The 16881-nt window shown below is 45.7% G+C and overlaps 1 protein-coding gene across 1 annotated transcript; it reads left to right on the top strand.

Moving 5' to 3' along the window:
- The first annotated feature begins 854 nt into the window (after nt 1-854).
- LOC143622684 (uncharacterized) lies at nt 855-2515 on the top strand. Its single transcript, XM_077093755.1, has 3 exons — nt 855-1438; nt 1718-1903; nt 2016-2515. Exons 1-3 carry the CDS (start codon nt 992-994, stop codon nt 2301-2303), a joined length of 921 nt encoding a protein of 306 aa, XP_076949870.1. The 5' UTR covers nt 855-991; the 3' UTR covers nt 2304-2515.
- The last annotated feature ends 14366 nt before the right edge of the window (nt 2516-16881 follow it).

The raw sequence follows: 16881 nt of genomic DNA, 5'->3' as shown, positions 1-16881 counted from the left end.
CACTACAAATCGACACATCATCACATACCATTTTATATTTAATCAAATAGAATTACTTTTATTATATATTTAATTATTACATTAACCACTTAATTCTAATCACCTGATAAATCATTTTGTTAACCACCTAATGAATTTTATTTTTTAATAATAAAAAAATATCCTAATTAATACTAACCACCTAGTCACCCACCGCCCCACTTCCTATTTTCTCTTCTGTTTTCTTTTTCTTTTCTTTCACTCTAGATCTGAGACGTCGCCGATCATCGCCATTCAAACCGTCCGTCTTCAACTAAAACTACAACCAACGAAACACGGTTAGTGTCCTTCAAATCGATTACATCAAAACCTGAAAGTTGAAATAGATTTTCAGGGTTACATCGATCGATAATATTTAGGAATGTGTAAAATTGTTTTATTTATTGATTAATATATAAAGGGCCCACATCTATCAGTTCTTCTCACGTTTGCAGAGCCGGACAATTTCACCGGACTTTGGAGCTACAACGGTGAAGTCCGGTTGATATCAGTCCGCAGCTTGCCAACTGGACTCGGACCTCGGGCAAGTCACCCCGTTGTGGATGCTCTAACAAATACACTCTCACTACAACCGGTCAAAGTGTCAAACCACAATTATGAGCTCCGATAGTAGTTCTTATCATTATTATTTACGGTCCTTTTTCTAGAAAAAAAGTAACACGATACATTTCTAAATAACACGGCTTCTTTTTCCTTCCTACTACGTGCCGTGGTGTCAATAAACAAATCCACTAAAGTCCACTGAAAATCAACCAACCCCAATAACAATAACATAATAAAAGTATAAAACATAACATGTTTTCTTCTTCTTCTTCTTCTTCCTGTCAATCTCAAGCCTCCCAGTCGGTGGCATCTGTTTGCTCTTTTTCAGTCTGACACCAACACACAAATACCCACACTCTCACATCAACCAATCTTCCCAACCAAACCAATACAATAATAATATCAATCAATGCACGCAAAGACAGATTCCGAGGTCACCAGCCTCACAGCCTCATCACCGACAAGGTCACCTCACCGGCCAGTCTACTACGTCCAAAGTCCGTCACGCGACTCACATGACGGCGGCAAGACTACCAACTCATTCCATTCAACGCCGGTGCTGAGTCCTAACGGGTCACCCGGGCGTCAGTCAAGGAACTCTTCGTCCACTAGATATTCCGGGTCGGTCCGACCCGGGTCCAGGAAAGGAAGTCAACAACATCAAGGTTATACGAAAGGAGAGAAGGGGTTTGATGCGATTGAGGAGGAAGGGCTGTACGATGAAGATGGTCGGAGGGGTATTCCTAGGAGATGTTATGTTTTGGCTTTTGTTGTTGGCTTCTTTGTTTTGTTTACGTTTTTTGGTCTTGTCTTGTGGGGGGCTGCTAGACCTCAAAAGCCAGTCATCACCATGAGGGTAACAAATCTTTCAGTCTTGTCTCATAACTGCTTAATCTCATATGGGTATTGATTGAAATTGGTTATTCGGTTACGGTTACAATTCCCAGATTGAATAAACAATAACAAAATTCAGCATTTTGTAAAACGGATAACCGATTCGAAAACTGATTTGGTTCTTCACTTAAGGTTATAACCCGAACCGAATAAAACTCTGCTTTGGTTTTTTTGTTAATGTTAAAACTTAGCAACTGTAAAATGTGCACCAATTAAAGATGCATTTGGTTTCTTTTTGTAGAGTATTGCATTTGATCAATTTGTAGTAAATGCTGGGGCAGATGCATCCGGAGTAGCCACAGAGATGGTGACACTCAACGCCACAGTCAGATTCAATTTTCGCAACAGGGGTACGTTCTTCGGTGTTCATGTATCGTCCACACCACTAGATCTTGCCTACACCGAGCTAACCTTGGCCACAGGATCAGTAAGCCACCTAATCTTTATCTTGGACTTAAATCGAGACGATTTCAATTTACTCTCAAAATATTATTACCCAAATGTATCCAAACTCACATAGGCATTTGACCACTTTGCAGGTCAAGAAATTTTATCAATCAAGAAAGGGTCACCGACTCGTGAGCGTGAACGTGCAAGGTGTTCGTGTCCCGTTGTATGGTGGAGGCGTGAATTGGAGCAGTGAGAACGGTAAACTAACCGCACCTGTGCCACTGAACCTAAACTTCACTGTTAAAGCCAAGGCTTACGTGCTAGGAAAATTAGTGAAGCCTAAGTTCCACAAAAAGGTGTCGTGTGCCATTTTTTATAAACCCACCAAAGTCGTCAATGCGCCCATTTCACTCAAGAACTCGTGCATTGTCGAGTAGCCCGTGAAACATTGGAGTGAGTAGGTTATACTTTCGGGACTGATATTCTGGTCGTTCGGGTACAGAATGCACCGAGTTGAACTTGTGTCGGTGAGCTTAGAAAGTATTTTATTCAAGAATGGTGTGACAGTGTGTTATAGCTATAAAGTATTTGAAAGTATATTTGTTGTACTATTATTTGATGTTAATGGGAATATAAGTTATTGTATTTGTAAAGTTATTTTGTATTTTGTGACGGTACTAATCTGGTTGTTTTGGACCGAAGCATCCACAGTCGGATACCATGAGTCAAACAAAGTAGTCGGTGTATGGAATTGCATTTTTTTATATTGTTTATTGAAGTGTGTGATAAATAAATTATATTTATGCTTAGAATAAGTCATTTGATTATCCCGAATTATAGACAGATCCTTTTCGAAAATGATCTTTTAACTCTTATCATTTATCTAGATACTCGTCTCGATTTTAGTGATTTACATCATTGATTTTTTCATTCTTTGTTAAATGGGAGCATGTCCTAGGCATGTACCGCTTGGGACCACTGCTGCCACCACCATGTTGGCAACACCACTGGCGCCACAATCATACCCGCCACCACCGCTTAGCCGCTTCGATGAGAACACCTATTGACAATCTCCAACAACAATTTCATCTCATGCTAGCTCCGACTATCAGATAATCCAAGTGAGGTGAGATGAATATTGTAATTTAGAGTTTTGATTTGGGGATGATTGAGAGTTAGAGAGTGAATGAGAGGTTTTTTTTGACATAGATTTTGTAAATTTTTTTCTTAACTTTTGTAAATAGGAAATGTGATTCAATATTTTACTGCAAATTTACAAGCCGCTTCTTTCACTTTCAAGAGATAAAAATACTAAAATGTCATCACGTGCAATGTACATGAGATTACACTTATTTTATCAAGAAAGATAAAAATATAACTGAAAACTAGTTAATATAGCTTTAAAACAAATATCATTAATGGAAAATGTGATAACATTCTTCGAAAATCAATTTAAACGGAAACATTCGATGAAGGTGCGTTGGCCTAAGTAAGTCCCAGTTAGCCTATTGTTTGGAACTGGGTTTAGTGTTATAGATTAGCCTCAGAGTCTGATGATTAGTCCCGTTTATGAATAAAGCCTACATGACTACATGTTTCCTTCCTGCTAGCTGCTACAAAACCAGTATTATGCGTCAAAGTTAAAACAAAAAGATCACGGGGAAAACAAGAAAAGACTATTCCTTGGTAGAAAAAGAAAAATAACAATTTCAGCTGTGTAGTTCTTTTGAATTCCAACTGGTAGATCAAAAAGGGTTTGGAACTGTTGCGGCCCAATTAATCTAACGTTGAAGCCCATCTAGACCTTTTAAAACACGCCCTTGTTTTTATGTTTTCAGTCGATTGCTAGAAGAATTAGTTTTTGAGACTTGAGCGCCATTCAATTCTTTTGGACCAATTAATAAAAAAAATTGTTGCTATTCTTTAGTTGAACTCCACCATATTACTTCCATCTTATTAATTTACCTCATATAAAATAAACTCTCTTTAATTCATTTGCTCCACCAATTAATTGTATGAATTTTCTCTTCAAAAAAGTAAATATACCAAAGTTTGTGCATATTGCACGAGTCGTTTGTGCAATCTAAATGATTTTTATTTTCAAGTGCAAGGAGGCATATATATGAATCAAGCAAGGCATAGCAGAAACTAGGGAAAGAAAAACTCCAAAAACCAAAATGAATTATATATCATTAAAAAGTTAACTTGAAAAGTGAAGAGGTATGTACCCGCCTCAACACCGAGCAAGGCGGGTCAACCCACAAGATAAAGACATTACGAAGGCACAAAGCCAAAAACCTATGCGCATGGCGCATACAAAACATGCTCAGGCATCATATGCCCAGGCACACATATGCTCGCGCATCACATATGCGCGCAGCGCATCAGCGCGCGGCGCATATCACATGCTCGTGCATATCACATCTGCGCATGAAATATCTGCGCGTGAGAATAAAGAGAAGACCTCGGGCATCCTCAGGATGGGCGCATATCACACGTGCGCATAATCAACCTCGTCCTTATCCAAATCAGGATTAGGGCAACCTTGATTGTGCACGTCAGACAACCTTCCAGAAGGCATCTTTTTAAGGAGTAAGAATATGCTGATGTTGACAGCTGCCAAATGAAAGGTCGACAACTCAGCATGACACATGTGTTGCCACGTGATTACAACCAACGAGAAAGCGCCAGGTGTCCCAGAGGACATGTGGCGCAGTGCGATTGGAGGAAGCCAACGAGGTTAAGCCCCAACCGGTGGTAACCCTAGCACTATAAATACAGCATCAACTCCACTTTGATGACACATTCATACTCAATCATTGACAGTTACAAGCAGTGATAACACATTCAATCATATTGAATTACTTTCACTCACAATCAGTTACATACAAACAGACAGTCTCACAATCAGAGGGTATTAAGCTATTCAGCAATACTCTTGAGATTCTCGGACACACATTATTATCTTCTCCACAAATATACTGATTCTCACGCCGGAGGGTTACCCCAAAGAGGACCCCTCTGTCCCTTTCTGAGGGGTAAGTAACGGCGCTGTTCATTTTGTAGGTGGAAGAACACAGACCCAGAAGAACCATCGGTGAAATAGTATAATCACACCCGAGGAAAGTAGATCTGCTACCAGTGAGTAGATCCACGTTTCTTCATTGGCGCCATCCACTGTTACAAACGGCAATCAGATCTCATCAGATCTATAAAAAAAAAAATCAATCACCATGGTTTCTGGAGTTCGTAACCTTGATCAAGCTCTGGAGGATATTGAACGTGAGGGTGTTAACGACGGACAGCAGGTTCTGAGGGTTCCGCGTGATTCTACGCGTACCACCAGCAACCGTCCCTTCGTCACAACCCCTCACGGCCAGACTGAAACTCCTCCAGACGATCTCACGTTACAAAATATGGCCGGCGCGAAACTGAAAGGACCAATGGGTCCAGAAGAGGAAACAAATGATCCAAATGAATGGCTCATAAACGAGCAGCGGCGTCTGATGGAAAAATACAATGAAATGGTCAAGCAGAAAAAGCTAGCCAACCAAACACAAAGGCAAGCTTTTGATAAGCAGACTACAAAAAGGCCGCGCGCGCCGGAAGAAGGACATTCTGTTCACACTGCACACACTGAGTTCAGTGATGAAGAAGTGCATAGCATGAGGAAGACACGGGATACTCATGCAGGAGGCTCACAGCTCCGCGCGCCTGTGAACATGGCGCCTGGAGCCAGAGCAGATCTGGATCTGCACATGCCGTACAGCCCACCGGTCAGAGGGCAAGTGGACGTAACCACGCCCTACAGACCAGCCATCCTGGTAAAACACTCAAAGTTTACTGCGCGCATCGCGCAGGCTCCCATCCAGCACAAGACAAAGATGCCAAGTGGTCTGGGCAAATATGATGGCACAACAGATCCAGATGACTTTTTGCAAGGTTTCTATAACACGGGAAACCTAGAGAGCTGGACGATGCCAACATGGTGTCATATGTTTGCTCGCTGCCTCACGGGCGCAGCGCGGGTATGGTTCGAGAGCTTGCCGACAGGGCAAATTGATGGGTTCGAGGAACTATTAGAAAAGTTCCAAGCCCACTTCGTACAGCAGCGCAGGCACACGCGCGATCCTGATGACATCATGCACTGCATACGCAGGAATGATGAAACGATTGAAGATTACATCACTCGTTTCAATCAGGAATCCCTGGCAATCGGGGGTATAACTGAGCAGCTCCTGCGCGTGGCCTTTATACAAGGCGCGCGCAGTGATCAACTCCGCCGGGCTCTCGTAAGCAAAGATGGTATGCCCACCACGTGGGCCAAGTTAATGGAGGCATCGCGAGTTTTCGCGAGAAATGAGAAACAGATTGCCCAAGATAGGGCAAGAGAAAGAGCGCATCAGGCAGAATCACCGCGCAGCAAAGAGAAGAGGGCCAAACAGAACTCTGTATGGTCCAGGTTGCAGCCAACAAGTTTTTCTTCCGCGGAAAAACAAGCGCAACCAACCTCACCCCAGCCCCAAAAAGAAGTTCGTAATCGCGGGGAGGGTGACAAGAGGGAGGGCGGCAGAGATCCTAGCAGACCTCTGCCAAGAATATGGACACCCCTCACTAAAACACCTTCACAGGTGTTAAGTACTGAGAATGTCCAATTCAAGCCCCCCAAGCAGCTACACTACAAGGGACAGCAAAACAGTGGCAAATATTGTGAATTTCACAGGTCCCCGGGCCACAACACCGACGCATGCCATCATTTAAAGGATGCGATCGAGAAGGATGTAAAATCTGGCAGGCTGGCTCACTTGGTGAAAAACCAAAGAATAGAAGATGAGCAACCGGAAGGAGCCTCCGCCAGTAAGAAATACAAAAGAATCTGTGTGGCTGAGGGGGGACGACAAGGGCAGACGTCAAAAAAGAGAAGCGCGCAAATCCACGGAGATTGGCGCGAGCAGCAAGTCATCTTCCCAAGAATCAGGGGAGGCCCTTCAATAAGCAGCCCTCTCGTCATCACCACACACATCGCTCATTACGAAGTGTCAAAGGTCCTGGTGGACACTGGAAGCGAATCTGACATTATGTATGAGCAATGTTTCAGAAAGTTAGACCCGGCAGACCAAGCGCGGCTCGAAATTGTGAACGCACCAATCTGTGGTGTCTCAAATGAAATCATACATCCCCTAGGCCAGATTTAGTTTGAACTAACTATGGGGGATGATGAGCACAAGCGAGCCGAAGTTGTCAACTTCTTGGTCTTGCCCACCACGTCATGCCACAATATGATCCTGGGTAGGGGAACGATTGCCCAATTTAATGCTGTACCGTCGCCAGCGCACGGCGCATTGGGGTTCCCTACACCAACAGGCGTAACATTTGTTTACCGCGATCATTTGTGCGCAGTGACAAGCACGCCGCGGGAAGGGAGAATGAAACTTCCAATGGCTGACAATGCGCCAGAGAAGTGGATTTTAAACCCAAAATTCCCAGAGCAAACGGTCACAATTGGCGCTACCATTTCAGACGAAACGAGATTGAGAATGAAAAAGTTGCTCACAAAATACACGTCGGTTTTCGCGTGGCAACACTCCGATATGACGGGGGTCCCGCGAGACTTGGCGCAACATTCTCTTAACACGTTCAAGTCGGTGGAGCCAATTGCTCAGAAAAAGAGAATCATGGGGGATGAAAAGGCGAAGGCCATGAATGAGCAAGTGGAGGACCTGTTGCGCGCAATCCTGTGATGGTAAAGAAAAGCAACGGGTCATGGAGAATGTGTATTGACTTCAAGGACCTCAACAAAGCATGTCCGAAAGACTGTTACTCCCTCCCAAACATCGACGCAAAGGTGGACTCCGTGGCGCCATTCAAGCTCAAATGTTTCCTGGATGCCTACAAAGGCTATCACCAGATTCAAATGGCACCACAGGATGAAGACAAGACTGCCTTCAGAACCGACAAGGGTGTTTTTTGTTACACAAAAATGCCCTTTGGTTTAAAGAATGCGGGCGCAACCTATCAGAGACTTATGGATTCGGTTTTCAGTGAACAAATCGGAAGAAATCTAGAAGTCTACGTTGATGATTTGGTGATCAAGAGCAGGGAGGAGAGACAAATGCTCAAAGACATCGAGGAAACTCTTCAGCGCCTAACGGAAGTTAACATGAAGCTCAACCCGAGCAAATGTACTTTCGGCGCGGAAGAGGGGAAATTTCTTGGTGTAATGGTCACTAAGGATGGTTTCAAGGTGAACCCTGAAAAGGTGGAAGCCATCCTTGACATGCCTTCACCATCCACCATGAAAGAGGTTCAGAAGCTGAATGGTAGATTGGTGTCAATCAACAGGTTCCTAGCGAACCACGCCAGCAAATCTACTCCATTCGTTAACACTTTGAGGAATTGCTTGAAGAAGAGCCAATTCAAGTGGACGCCTGAGGCTGAGCAAGCTTTCAGTGAGATAAAAGAATGTCTCATAAAGCTGCCCGCGCTCACAGCTCCACTTCCTGGCGAAACCCTTACATTGTACTTGTCAGCTGGAGACCGCGCCATCGGCGCAGTATTATTGGTGGATCGCAAGGGGATCCAAACGCCAATATACTATGTGAGTCGGGTGCTGACAGACCCTGAGACGCGCTATTCCATCATGGAAAAGTTAGTTTTGTCACTAACACACGCGTCGCGCAAGCTTCACAGATACTTCAATGGTCATCCGATTGAAGTTCTGACAGGTTACAACATCCAGCAAGTCTTGCGACGCCCTGCGCTATCCGGAAGGCTGACAAAGTGGGAGCTGGAATTAGGTGAACACACGATCACTTATAAGCCCCGTCCAGCGATAAAGGGTCAAGTTTTGGCGGATTTCATCACGGAAATCCCAGAGGGAAAGATTGAAGAAGCTCAGCGCGAGGTAGACCCTCCGCGAGCAAATGATGAAGAAGATGTTTGGAGGCTATTCACTGATGGAGCCTCCAACAGCGAAGGGTCCGGCGCAGGCCTCAAACTGGTGGACCCTGATAATCATGAATATACTTATGCTATTAGGTTGGACTTCAAGAGTACCAACAATGAGGCTGAGTATGAAGCCCTGCTGGCTGGTCTGCGCATTGCGCGCAAGTTTGGAGTTAAAAGGCTAGAGGCCCATGTTGATTCTTACTTGGTAGCTGCTCAGGTCAACGGCCTATATGACGCCAAGGAGAACACAATGCCTCTATATCTAGAGCAGGCAAAAAAGTTCGTTGAGCAGTTTGACTTCTTCAGAATCATACACATCTCGCGCAGCGAAAACAAGTCCGCTGACGCGTTGAGTAAGATGGCATCAACTAATTTTGATCACTTTGGCAAAGATGTCAGGGTGGAAGTGATGAGCAACCCGTCAGTGCAAACGCAATCGGTCCTTGTAATTCATACAACCCCTTCATCCTGGATAACTCCAATAATGGAATTCCTGAAGGAGGGGACGTTACCGGATGGTCGCGCACAGGCGAGAAAGATAAGACACAAGGCGCAGAACTATGAATTACTTGATGGTACATTATATCGGCGCTCTTATCTTGGACCGCTCATGAAATGCCTGGATGCTGAAGAAGCAAGCTATGTGATTAGGGAGATTCATGAAGGAATCTGTGGAATACACGCTGGTCCGCGCATGGTGGTTGCCAAGGCAATGAGCTCAGGCTACTATTGGCCAGGCATGTACTTGGATGCGCTAAAAGAAATCCAAAAATGCAAGGCATGTCAGAGCTACGCGCCAAACACCATGCGTCCAAAGAACAACTTGATTCCAGTGACCTCCGCATGGCCTTTCCACAAATGGGCCATTGATATTGTGGGGCCCCTGCCGCAAGCGCAAGGGCGAGTGAAATTTTTGGTAGTGGCGATAGACTATTTCACAAAATGGGTTGAGGCCAAGCCACTAGCAAAAATCACAGCTGAGGCGATGAAGCAATTTATCTGGAGCCACATCATTTGCCGTTTTGGCCTTCCTATGGAAATTGTGAGCGACAATGGCAAACAATTCACTGACAGGAAGATATCCAGCTGGCTCAAAGAACTGCACATCAACCAAATCTTCACTTCGGTCTACCACCCTCAAGGGAATGGCCAAGTGGAGCGCGCGAATCAAAGTTTGTTAAATGGGCTGAAGAAAAGATTGGAGGGAGAATCCCATTCTTGGGTCGAAGAGTTACCTAATGTCCTGTGGGCGCACAGGACATTAAGCAAAACTAGCAATGGCGAATCCCCGTTCAGCCTAACGTATGGGACAGAGGCTATGATCCCAGCAGAAATTGGATGCCCATCCCATAGGGTACTCATGATGAGCAAGACTGATAACGAGCGCGAAAGAATATTGGACCTCAACTTGCTTGAAGGGCGCAGAGAAGCGGCTATCATCAATGAAGCCAAATACAAGAAAAAGCTGGAAAAATATTATAATCAGCGCGTTAAAGAATGCCACTTCAAGAAAAATGATTTTGTCCTTCGAAACAATGAAGCTAGCCGCGCGATACCCCCAGGAAAAATGTCCCCCAATTGGGAGGGACCTTATCAAATTTCAGAAGATTTGGGGAAAGGCGCGTACACTTTAAAAGATTTGAATGGCAAAAAGATACCGCGCGCGTGGAACGCAGCACAGCTTAGAAAATGCTTCATGTAAATGTTCAAATATGTAATCAAGGCTTTTAAGCCATCATGAATGATGATTCGCGCTATCTTTCAATATTTGTTCTATTACCTTTGCATACATGTTTCACACTTCCTTTATTAATTTGGAACAATATGACAACACTATATTGACTTCAAAGCAAAATAAAGCGAAGTAAAACATACATGCGCGAGCCTTAGCTCAAACGCGTTAACGAGTCTTAACTCTAAAACGCCAGGGCCTTAGCCCAAACTTACGAGCCTTAGCTCAAACACGTTAATGAGTCTTAACTCTAAAAACGTCAGGGCCTTAGCCCAAAACAAAGAGCCTTAGCTCAAAACACTCACAAACATCCATCTTACATCCCGCGCAGCCTGATCATAAAAATCCTTAAACACAACTAAGGCAAAGTACATGCCATATCATGTTAAGGTCTCAGGTCGAGGTCGCGCGCGGAATCATAGTGGATATCTGAGTAACACACGCTGACATGTAATGGCTAAACTCATACTTCCATATAAATACCGCGCGACAACGACGCGCAAAAAAGAAATAATGAAAAGTTAGCGCGCATGTCAGCATAAACAAGATACTGCGAAACCACAAACAAAATAGAACAGAGGTTAAGTGAATAATTTCCTTACAACCTTGTTCTTATTTTAACGTGCAAGCATATCTTATATCTATACAAGCAAACATGAAGAGATGAATGGAAATGCGCAAGATGTGAAAAAGAGAAAACAAGTTTCATTCCATTGGATTGAAATTTACAAGTATGATGAGTTACAAATTACAATTATAAAAAATTAAATATGTAAAATTTGATGAAGGGCTTCTCAAGTCTCCACGTCGACGTCAGCCACTTCATCACCTTCATCATCTCCCGCAGCATCTGACGCGGCCTGCTCCTCATCTCCGAACTGACCATAGTCAAGTTCTTCCTCCTCATTGGAGTCTTCTATCACGACGGTGTCAGGAGCAGATTTATTCGCAGCGCCAGAGCCGCTGGCAGGGACAACATCCCCCGCGCCACCATCATCGCTACCAGCCCTCTCGCATTCATCGAGCAACTTCTTTAGCGCGCCGAGGTCGGGCTGGTCAGCAAGCGCAGCTATCTGCAAAATCATTAGAAAAGTATTGAGTACAAAACACTTGGAAAAATTAGTCAAGTAAAACTCATTAAGGTCAAGGTACCTGCATAAGGATGGGGATGGGAGTATTCATGTACTTTTCCCCCACCGCGGCCATGTCCGCGCAGGCCGCGTCGCTCTTGTAAGGGTACTCGGATGGGTTCTTCTTCAACATGCCATAGTCATACCCATCCGTAAACCCTTCAGCTCGGCCCACCAAGCGCGCGGCGGCATTGCAGTCCATCACAAGGGCCTGAAACTCGGCGGAATATTTCATCGCCAAAGCGCAGCGAGTTATGCCCTGTGACACCAGCCATTGGCGATCCTGCGCGAGGCCAGCAACAGACGTCTCGAGGACAGGAACCTGGGAGTTTAATAACTCAACAGTTTCCTTAGTCTTTTTTAGCTCCTCATTATCAGACGCTGCTGCCGCCAAGATTTTTTCTTTCTCCGCCTGCGCAGCACCAAGTGCTTCCTGGCTGGACGCCGCCGTCGCCAAGGCCTCATCTCTATCGGCCTGCGCGGCCGCCAACTCCCTCTTCAGGCGCGCAACCTCGCTCTCCAGTGATGATTTTTCAGTGATACTCTGGACGATAGCTTGGTCACGCGCCTCAGCCTGCTGTTCCAAGACACGCACTCTACGCGCGTACTTGGCAACTTCGGCCTCCGCCAACTGCTGCTTCTCCCGCGCAGCTTGGAGCTCATGCCCGCGCTTAATATAGGCGGTGTTGGCACTTGCTCGGTTTTCGCTGAGCTCCGCCTGGAGTTTCTCAGCTCGTGCGCGAGCATCAGAAAGGTTCCAGGCGGCCACCTTAGCCTCTTGCTGGGCTGCCACAAGAGCATCGCGTACTTTAATATAATCGCGATGAAGCTCTTGGGAGGCAGCAAAGAAAGCTGACCCAGCGAAAATGTGATCGTTGAGCAAGTCAGCGCGGGTGCGCTCCTCCTGATACCTCCTTTCAGTAGGAGGCACGGCATGAGCCCAGAAGTCCTCGCATACGCCCATGGATTGGAAGGAACTGTCTTCATTAATATTCCATCTCGGGCGATAAACGTGGTCACCTTCCTACAAAACACAAGAAATGTTCTAAGTCATAAACATACTTATATGGAGGTACGCGCAGCGGAGCAACAAATTAAAACATACCTGCGGGGATGAAGCAGAAAAGTCAGCGCCAGCCCCACCAGAAGTATGCGCTGCGAAGGCTTGTGGCATCGCAGGGCTGGCGCGGTCTCCCAAGGAGTCCTCAGCTTGAGCCCCCTCATCCTCCTCATCTTCTTGAATAGGCCTCTTCTCCTGCGACCTGGGGGGCTCCAAACCAGCCTCGCGGAGAGGGCTGCGCGTAGGAGGAGGCGAGGGAGGTCTCGACGCCGCCAGTTCGGCGCGCAATACGGCTTCCTGCTCCTTTGTAACCCCAATAAGGGGAGAATCAGCACTAGCAGGAGCGGGACCAGAACCAGCGGCGCCGCCAACGGCGCCAGGAGTGTCGCCAGCAACTTGTACGCCAGCTACAACTCCTATGAACAAATCAACAAGGAAAAATGGTTTATGACTGAATCCAAAAGAAAAATAAAGAAGACAAGTGTGCAAAACATACCTTGGCGCAATTCTGTTCGCGCGGCGAACATCGCCATAAAGTTCATTCTACCCTTTTCAGAGGGTAGAACAGGGGACTCCGAAGCAGTCCCCGGCGCAGCCTCAGCACCTTGTGGCGCCTGTGGCTGATCTGCTACCGTCGCCGGTTCTGCAAACATTCAAAGGAGCAAAGGTTTAATAACAATTCAGCCAGATGAAGATAAACAAAGTATACCTGTTGCAGGCGCGACACTGCTTCTCTCTTCAGCCGCGCGAACGGAGGAGGTGACGCCACCATACCTCAAGTGGACAGGAGGTCTGCCCACTTTCACAGGCAGGGAAGCTAAAGAAACCTTGGTGGTAAACACCTGGGTTTCCTTAGGTCCCTTCGTTTGAGCATGGGGATGAGCAACAGGGGTGTCATTTTTCTTCTGTTTCTTACTGGCCCCTGCGCCAGATTTCCCCTTAGCTTTGCGCTTTAGTAGGGGCGCCTCCTCTTCATCCTCCTCCTCTTCCGCGAGCTCCAGCTTGTAGTTTTCAAGCGCATCTGCAAAAACAACCAACAGAACTGTTAATAAACTTGGGTATTCTAAAGGAATGAGCATAAGTGCGAAGGCTTACCAGGCGCGTCACTGTCAAAGTCAAATTCCAGATCCACTGGGATGAACATGTCATCGAAGCGATCTGGGAAACCAACTTCCCCAGCGCCAAGCGCGACGGAGCTACCCTCCACTTGTTCATCATAAGCGGCAAGGACATAATCCTTGGTGACTGCGCAAAAACAAGTCAAGTGATATCAGCAAAAGAATTATGTTCGCGCAGAAAAAATAAATAAAGCAATGAAATAAACTTACACAACCCGTCGACTTGGATAACGGGCTCAAGCGCGCTGTCGGCCCAAAGCTTACTCATGCCGACCCCCACCAGCGCCTCCTCGCAAATTTTCTTCGCGGGGGATGGTTCGGCGGTCAGTTTCTTAACCCAGGCGCCAGTTGGGTTCTTGAGGACACCCTCATCCGCAGGCGCAGAAGAGATAGAGCGCATGGTCATACGGATGGGTATCACACCAGCCCTAATGTAAAAGAACCTCTCAGACCAGTCATGAAGGCTCTTGAATGAAAAGTGGAGCACTTCACCTTCTGACTGCGAGGAATGAAAGAGATCCAATTGTCCTGGATCTTGGGCTTGTAAAAATATTGAAAGCGCCGAGGAGTGGGTTCCTCGCGCTGGGATTTGCACATGAACTCAAAGTGAGTCACGCGCACGAGTCCAAACGGATGGACTTGGGATATATGAATCCCATAGAACTTCAGCAGTGCACCCACAAACCTTGTCATCGGGAGACGAAGGTTGCAGTGGGTGAAAAAGTGGCTATATAGGGATATATAGCCGGCAGGCGGGTCCGCCGCCGTTTGCCCGGACCTAGGCAACATGCAGCCAAACAGGGTGGGAAAGCCCTGAGAGGCGATGAGGTTGTTGAGATCGGCGTGCTTCAATTTGCAGAGGATTTCATTCCACCTTTTGGTGGCCTTGGTCCTCCCTACTTCCTCCGATGTGGTCTCAACAACCCTCTTCCCTTTCCCCTTTTGCTTCAATGTCGACATCACCACAGACTTCACACGGCGTCTTCGAGAGGCAACAGAGGTGATTGAGGGGCTAGACGAGTCTGAACTATCAGACATACAACTGCAGCAGCAGATAATCGAAAAATCGAAAAGATGAATACACTCAATTCAGAATATGAAAGGCAGAAACTCGAAAATTATCAACAATGAAGATGAAGATAAAAAATTTCCTAAGGGCCTCCTTTTATAGGCCCAGGAGAGAGAAATGTGGCAGCTGATCGGATTTCACGCGCCCCCACTCGCGGGTGCAAGCCAACGAGGGCGCGACACGTGTCCCTAACACTGTTGAGGGGACATAAAAATGTAACCGACCTGCCACGGAACAGAGACGCGCCCCCACTCGCAGGTGCTAACCAATGCGAGCGCGACACGTGTTCAGGACAGCTGTGTGATGGGACATGAAAGGCAACTGTAGCACCTCGAGCACACGAAACGTCTGACACATTTACGGCGCACGTCACCACCAACTAACCACGTGTTTGGACCTTTCGTTTTCAACCAAATGGATAGAACTTCGCGCAACGATGGAAGCAACCAGGAAAACGACAAAACCCCATTAAAAGACAAAAATCAGTAAGTCTAATATCCATCTTACCGCGCTCGCGCGAGATAAGACACACATTAGACTGGGGGGCTTGAAGAGGTATGTACCCGCCTCAACACCGAGCAAGGCGGGTCAACCCACAAGATAAAGACATTACGAAGGCACAAAGCCAAAAACCTATGCGCATGGCGCATACAAAACATGCTCAGGCATCATATGCCCAGGCACACATATGCTCGCGCATCACATATGCGCGCAGCGCATCAGCGCGCGGCGCATATCACATGCTCGTGCATATCACATCTGCGCATGAAATATCTGCGCGTGAGAATAAAGAGAAGACCTCGCGCATCCTCAGGATGGGCGCATATCACACGTGCGCATAATCAACCTCGTCCTTATCCAAATCAGGATTAGGGCAACCTTGATTGTGCACGTCAGACAACCTTCCAGAAGGCATCTTTTTAAGGAGTAAGAATATGCTGATGTTGACAGCTGCCAAATGAAAGGTCGACAACTCAGCATGACACATGTGTTGCCACGTGATTACAACCAACGAGAAAGCGCCAGGTGTCCCAGAGGACATGTGGCGCAGTGCGATTGGAGGAAGCCAACGAGGTTAAGCCCCAACCGGTGGTAACCCTAGCACTATAAATACAGCATCAACTCCACTTTGATGACACATTCATACTCAATCATTGACAGTTACAAGCAGTGATAACACATTCAATCATATTGAATTACTTTCACTCACAATCAGTTACATACAAACAGACAGTCTCACAATCAGAGGGTATTAAGCTATTCAGCAATACTCTTGAGATTCTCGGACACACATTATTATCTTCTCCACAAATATACTGATTCTCACGCCGGAGGGTTACCCCAAAGAGGACCCCTCTGTCCCTTTCTGAGGGGTAAGTAACGGCGCTGTTCATTTTGTAGGTGGAAGAACACAGACCCAGAAGAACCATCGGTGAAATAGTATAATCACACCCGAGGAAAGTAGATCTGCTACCAGTGAGTAGATCCACGTTTCTTCAAAAAGGTTTTAGTTTTTCAATATTAGCCAATAAAAATTTAGGGTTTTACACAACAAGTCTTTTACCACACATATTTTTAATATTTAAACTTTTGCCACTAAAATTTTATACTTTTACACATCGTTATTTTTTACTTTACATCTTTTGCCATAAAATTTTGTAGACTTTTAACTTTAGTCACCAAACTATTATCTTAATTAAAAGGCAACACGAAAACTTTTAACTTTCAACTTTGACCATCAAACTTTTGTGCTTTTACACATTAAGACTTTTCATTTCTTAACTTTTAGCATAAAACTCTTAAACTTTAACTTTTACACATCAAGACTGTTTACCTTTCAACTTTTGCCACAAAACTTTAGTATTTCTAGGAATGCTAAAGCAAGCATCTTACGTACATTCTTTACTGTATTGAATGTCGTTGCCGAACTAATACCAACCAAGTTCTTGCTGTGTCCC

The sequence above is a fragment of the Bidens hawaiensis genome, unplaced genomic scaffold (assembly GCF_021521415.1).
Source record: "Bidens hawaiensis isolate Kalapana, Puna unplaced genomic scaffold, B.hawaiensis_p1.1 tig00003241_1, whole genome shotgun sequence".
NCBI lineage: Eukaryota > Viridiplantae > Streptophyta > Magnoliopsida > Asterales > Asteraceae > Bidens > Bidens hawaiensis.
Note: the sequence above shows the minus strand (reverse complement) of the source record. Positions and strands in the feature narration are given on the sequence as shown.